Here is a 6,862-nt window from a genome sequence, read left to right on the forward strand (position 1 = left end):
TCGAATGTAAACGTGCACGCTCGTGTATGGCAATATCTTAACTGTGTAGAAATACGCTACACAACACCCGGTTCCAACAGAAGGTTTGTGCATTTTTGTAAATTGTTCTAAAATTTCCTTATCGATCGATGAGTGACGGCTTTTTCTTTAATAAATAGATTGCTCGTATTAATTATACAAATTTACTTTTTTATATTTTAGTGTACACTAATGTCTACGTATTATTCAATGTGTTTAATGTGTGCGTAAACTAGTATACAAAAAATATATTACAATATTATTAAACACATTTCAACTGTCATATTACGATCTATTTCGTTAGCTATACACATCCGAATAACTGAAATTATTATTACATTTGTATACAAGCAAGTGTCTATCTCTGTTTGTTTATATTTCGTGGAATGAATTTAAAAATTTTTCGGATACACTTTATAATAAATTAAACAATAAACACTTGAAAGGCACATTAATTTATTGTTTAAAAAACGCAACACAAAAATTAACGACTTTTAGTTGCAATCAAGCTAATTATTTTTAAGAATAATAATAATAAACTTATGATATAACATTTTCCTAGAGAAAAACATATAAATAGATGTTAAACGGTGTGCATTCCAATTGGATTTTTCAATTTTAAACACATATTTTATTGTTTGAACAAATTGAAGTAAAACTCTGTTTGATTTATAGAAACGAAAACACTTTGCTGAGGCCTTAAAAATTTCATTAATATGAAGCTTTTTTCTTCACTAGTAACAGCATTTGTTAAGTCACACTCATTACTTTTTTACTTAAACGAAATATTCACGAAGGCGAACAGATTTCTGTTTTACTATTCCAATGGTCATTTTCTTGCTTTCTTCCCTTGTAGAGACGAGCATTTAATGACGTCTCCCCGAAAGAACCTGACGTCAATTCTTCATATCTTTTTGTTTCTTTCCTCGTAGAAACGAGCATTTTAATGACGTTTCCCCGAAGGAACCCCTCGTCAATTCTTCATGATATCTTTTTCTTTCTTTCCTCGTAGAGACGAGCATTTTGATGACGTCTCCCCGAAGGAACCCCTCGTCAATTCTTCATGCTATCTTTTTCTTTCTTTCCTCGTAGAGACGAGCATTTTGATGACGTCTCCCCGAAGGAACCCCTCGTCAATTCTTCATGCTATCTTTTTCTTTCTTTCCTCGTAGAGACGAGCATTTTGATGACGTCTCCACGAAGGAACCCTTCGTATTTTTTTCTTTCTTTCCTCGTAGAGACGAGAATTTTGATGACGTCTCCCCGAAGGAACGCCTTGACATTTTTATAAATCTTTTTAAAAATGTAATTTATAGATTTCTGAAATTGGTTATGTTAGAAATTCCATTTATACTTGATTTAATTTTGTTAACCTTTCATTTCATTTTTCCATAAAATTTGAATCGAAAAATGCACGAATGCAGTAGAAAATTTTTTTCGCTAATTAGGCCGAAAGTACAGAGCAGATGATACGATGGCGTCTGCCGAATAAAGTTGCACACCAGATATTTTGCGTAATAAATTTTGTAATGTGCCTTTGTTATAATTATAGAAACGATAAATTCTAATAATATTAAATAGATGAAAAGTAAAATATAACATTTTTTTTTTTAACTGAACGGAATGTGACGTTTAAAATATGCACAATCTTCTACATTCCGCCGTTTTACTTTTTTCTTTTAAAACAAGCACAGATGATAGACGGAATTCTGCGGAAATATTCCGCAAAAACATCGAAACATTTGTTTGTTTCCTGCAAATAATAAAAATATTTCGTAAATAAAATATGAAAATTAAATTATCCGCAAGTTCAAATTACAATGTTTGTTAAAAAATAATATAACGAAAGTATTGCCTGTATAATTACAATAAATACTGAAAAAGAATATGTTTTGTATGAATTGAAAATTTCCTATTAAGAAGACACGAGTTGTCGTCTGTTGATTTTATAAAAATGGATAAATATGAAAAGTAAATTTAGATGTTGGACATTTAGAAAAAGACTTTAATCAAACTAAATGGATTTTATCAACGACAAGCACAAATGATGAAGTGTTCGCTCGTAACACAAAATTCTTCAATAATTGAATATCTTCATTTGTCTTTTGGAAACTTTGGTTATTCTCAAAGTAATATTTACAAATTTCATATACTCATTATAGTTTGAAATTTCGAACATAAACTTTATAACCGGAATGATTTCATGCAATCATTTAAAATGTATAGAATCATTGTGAATACAAGAGAGAAAACGAGTCTTAAAATACCAAAATAATATTGGAATTCAAATTTTGCGAGAAACTTACTTTATCATCATCATCATCCGATTCACTTTTGTATGGAAATCTGCCGTTAGTGTTTCTTTTTTTATCCAGTCGAATTAATTTTTCTGACTGTTTACTTTCTCCCGTCATCTCTTTGATTTTATTCTTTTCTACAAAAATCATTTAAAATTTTACTTTCGTATAATTTTATATCAAACACATTTATTATAAAAAATTGCATCAGGCTAATAAGTTTATGTAGAAATACATCTCTATATTTCTATATAACCTGTACAGGAAGTCAGAAAGTAGGATTATTGTGTAAACAGTGAGGTAATACAATATAATTACTATGTAAGTTTAATAAGAGACATCGTTAATAAATTAACGATGTCTCTTATTAAACAAGTTACCGTGCAAATTTCGGCTTGTAATATTTACCTATCCACAGATATTAAACGAGATACACGTGAGTACATAAACACATATTTCGTTTCTTTACCTTCTCTGTAGGGAGGTGTCACAACCATTCCAAAAACCTCCAAGGTCAAATGTGACCCAATTCAAATATTATAACAGCCGGAAAAATAAAGTTCATTAAATTATATTAAAATTATTGGAAATTTCTCGACATATACTTTCAAGAATGATAAATTAATTTTCAATTAAATTTGATACGAGAAGTGGCCAAGACAATGAATCATTTCGTCAATGTTAAGGTTGTGTTTGTTTCAATTATTTTATTTGTTGGTTTACTCCTAATTAATCATGTTTACCGGTGAATATTTATATAATGGCGGTTGAAATTGTTACTCAAACAGGAACAAAAATCATTATCGAAAGTGTTTTTGACGAAATAAATGGAATCTTTTTAGAAATGAATGATCTATTTCTGAATTGTTTCGAATATAATAAACTACGACATACAACACACGTGAAAGACTGCAAATGGATAACTAATATTAAGTTTTATAATTTAAATAAATTTAAACAGAATGAGTTTAACGTGAAAAGATTTCTTAATAATTTTTAACAAATTATTTTATAATTCTTTATAATCTGTTTTAACCTCACCTTTAGCCAACACCTCCACGTCTTTCGATGATTCTTCGTTATGTTCATATATTATTTTTTTCACCAATGAATACTCCTCTAAAAATACAAACTCTTTCTTCAAAGGTCTATTTTCACAATTAGTACTTTCCAAAAACCAAAAAGTACCCTCCTCTTCGTCATCGGAATCCTGTAAAAAGTGAAAAGTTCTAATTTCTGATTGAATAATCTTACAGTAGTCGAAATGTTCTTTTTATTACTCGGAAAAAATCATTTATTAATTAATAAAGAATTTGCAGTCATTACAAACAACACTTTCCATAAGATTATGCATTTCTCGTGTTGTGTTTTTCAGTTTTAAACCGATTAACAATAAACCTTTGACCAGTAAAATATTTTACTTATTGTTAATCGATTTTTTATATATATTGAACCAGTACCTGGTGAGAAGGAACCTTTACAAAAAACAGTTTTAAACCTTTAGATAATGAGAATTATTAAATTATTTTGAATTGAACTTACACAAGAAGAAGACAATTCAATTTGTTCCGGAAAATCAGCATTTATATTGGATGTCATTTGCATTATTGCATTTACTATATTTATAAAAGCATCTTCCGCACCAACTTCTTCACATGCCGGGTGTTCACTTGTATTATTTAAATCCATTTGATAATTAGCACCTAGAGAATAAAAGTAAACGCAATAAACACAGCTATTCGTAAAAGTTTTTTCGCGTGAATTTAATAAGAATATTATATAAGAATTGAAAGAGAAAAATATAGGAAATGACATACAGTTTATATCAAATAAACAGATGAAATTCTTATTGTGGAAACATATTTTAGAAATTTATTCCATTGAAAATCCACAAAAATAAAACTAAAAGTTAAGCAAAAGTCAATTTCAATTTCAGTATTTCAATTTCTCATAATCCATTTGTAACACAAGAGTTAAAAAAGGGACATAATTATCCGAAATGCATAATCAAATAAATAAAAAGTCTTTCTGAAGTTTGTCCTACGTTTGATAGTGTAATAAGTCTAGCGGAAAAGAAAAGTCATCTTTGTGCTCGTATATTTGAACACAAGACTAGACAAGAAGCGTATTGCATAAAACAAAAGTCAATTTATTTCTGTTACAAAGTATAAATATTACATTGCGATTTGACATTATTAATTGTGTGGAAAGTGTAAATTGTTACAATCGTAAAATTAATAATTGATACTCAATATTGCTTACTCAAGAGTTATTCCCGGTAGGTGTTTTAATGAAATTCAATATTGAGATATTGGATAAGATGAGGAAACGAAATAATAAATTGTTATTTATCGTTAATGACACTAAGAATATATTCGCCGTTAACATTATAACATTATATTCGGATTTTTAAACATCTGGTCGAAAATTACTATTAATTTTATGTTTTTATTTTCATTTTTGACACGTTAGTAAACAGTTAATATAATTATACAATAAAAATGTAGTTTAACTTACTCATAAAACTTATTTTCAAAAACAAATATCGCATTCGATAATCTTGCATCGAACAAAAACGCTTCGACAATAGCCGAAAATATATTATTAATGTCTATTGTTTACGCAACAATTAGAAACGTGCTTAAGTCACGCTAATCATAGAACGTGCTTAGAATTACGTATGAAAAGAAATTTAATTTTTTAATTTTTTTGGTTTTGTTTTTTGATAAGTAAACACAAAGAAGGACGTGGGCGATTTATTTAGCGAAATGCTTCTCGAGAACATTATTTAGAGGCGGTTTGGCCCTTATTTATGCGTTATATGCGAGAAGAAATTCTGAAAAACTGTACGTGGCCATTCCATAGATGATGTGTGAACCCGATCCGCGTGGTGGAAATTTTATATCGAAAATCTGTCGCTGTCTCACTACAATTTTTTCTTCACTACATTCATTGCATCAACACAATGAAAGAAGTTCTATTTTATTTTAAAACTAGCTGCAAGGACCCGCTTCGCTGGGTTTTTAAAAAGTAACGATATTGAAGATTAAGATAATTACATTATAGCCAATCTTACCCGTTTTCACATAATGCAAGAATTAGGTCCACCGTTTCCAGACTAATTAGAGACCTGGTCCCGATTCTATCAATATTTCTGAACGTCTCCTGTTCACGTCCGGTCAAACGAACTATTTTCAACATTTCTGGAACGTTTACAATCGTTCTATAATCGAACAAATATTCGAATTTTATGTTCGAATTTAATTCAAACAAATTCGAACAAATTTGAACAAAACATTCGAAATAGAAAACCACTTTCAGCCACTTTCAAGCCCATATCTCCCGCACCCTTATAGCTATCGAGACGCAACCACCCCTATGCACGAATAGAGACTTGGGGCTACTACCACATTCAAACACCATTCACGTGCGATGTGTAGTTTTTGCGAAAAAGTGAAATATAGGGGCATACATGTCCATTTATATATATAGATATAGATATAGATAGATATAGATTTCTTCGCAAGATTGGCAAATTTTTTTCTTCTTGGAAATTCCAAGTGTCGGACCAATTGTTGTGTTTCGTGTCCATCATCGTCTCCGTCTCCCGTCCTCGAATCGACATCTTCCCATCACCGGAAGTCGACCGTATCGTCCGGAATCGTCGAAAGAACTGTCATTCGCCAACCGGACACACTTCATTTGGGACTACTGTATCTTGGAACGGAGAGGAAGACCAGGAGTGGCGACTTGCAGCTTTCAAGATGACAAATAAACGGTTTCTCGAAACCGTAGAGTCTGTCTTAGTGATCATCGCACCCACATACTCTCTGAGCGACCCCTCGACATTCCCCTCCCCCGTCGGAGCTTTACATAAACATCACAATAGGAATGTGAATGCAGGATCTTTACAATGAAACACAACACAATTTCCAACTGCTTAAAAGATCGGCATCACTGATTTATATGCAGATGTTGATCCGTACGTGTCCAGAACTTGCGCGTCGTTCTGTTTTTTATTAAATGTTTATGAAAAAATATTAAGAAATAAGAAAATTTAAGCCACACTGTTCATTGAAGTCAATCATTTTAGGTCAATCATAATCGTTTTTTAGGTAATATCGGGACATTGATCGGGAAAAAATCGGTATAAAATCCGGATTTCACAGTTCTATTTTCTCCTTTTCTACCTTTTCGGTGTTTTAGGGACATTTTTGTTGAATCGGAATTGGTAATATCATGTTTAACAGAAACTGTACTGAAAGAAATGAAATTATACACGTCGAATTATTTACATGAATTATTTCAAAATTTATTACTAAGCTAAATGCATGTAATATTTGAATAAATATAGAATTACGTGTAAATGTATTTACACACAATACAACCGAATCATTAGATCGTAATTTAGATTTAAATAATATTACAGTAGTATATGATAGACCAGTGGTTCTTAACCAGTGTTCCGCAAACCAGCCTCGAGTGTTACACGAAAAAAATATTTTAATTTCAATGTTTTTATCGCAAATTGATTTCAATGTATTATA

The 6,862-nt window shown here is 30.6% G+C and overlaps 1 protein-coding gene across 1 annotated transcript; it reads right to left on the reverse strand.

Moving 5' to 3' along the window:
* Nucleotides 1–1,253: 1,253 nt before the first annotated feature.
* On the reverse strand, nucleotides 1,254–4,899 carry LOC111640941. Its single transcript, XM_023387031.1, has 5 exons — nucleotides 4,833–4,899; nucleotides 3,858–4,018; nucleotides 3,357–3,525; nucleotides 2,325–2,452; nucleotides 1,254–1,771 (listed from the first exon to the last, which is right to left on the reverse strand). Exons 1-5 carry the CDS (start codon nucleotides 4,879–4,881, stop codon nucleotides 1,685–1,687), a joined length of 594 nt encoding a protein of 197 aa, XP_023242799.1. The 5' UTR covers nucleotides 4,882–4,899; the 3' UTR covers nucleotides 1,254–1,684.
* Between the last annotated feature and the right edge of the window lie 1,963 nt (nucleotides 4,900–6,862).

Source organism: Centruroides sculpturatus, unplaced genomic scaffold (genome assembly GCF_000671375.1).
Source record: "Centruroides sculpturatus isolate CEXI.00-Female unplaced genomic scaffold, Cexi_2.0 scaffold1461, whole genome shotgun sequence".
NCBI classification, from domain to species: domain Eukaryota; kingdom Metazoa; phylum Arthropoda; class Arachnida; order Scorpiones; family Buthidae; genus Centruroides; species Centruroides sculpturatus.

Excerpts from the sequence above, each read along its gene's own strand:
- LOC111640941 (XM_023387031.1), bottom strand. The coding sequence starts at position 4,881 with ATGCAAGATTATCGAATGCGATATTTGTTTTTGAAAATAAGTTTTATG. Across the intron at positions 2,453-3,356 it reads CGTGGAGGTGTTGGCTAAAG|AAAAGAATAAAATCAAAGAG; the intron begins GTGAGGTTAAAA and ends TGATTTTTGTAG. Across the intron at positions 1,772-2,324 it reads CGGATGATGATGATGATAAA|GAAACAAACAAATGTTTCGA; the intron begins GTAAGTTTCTCG and ends TATTATTTGCAG.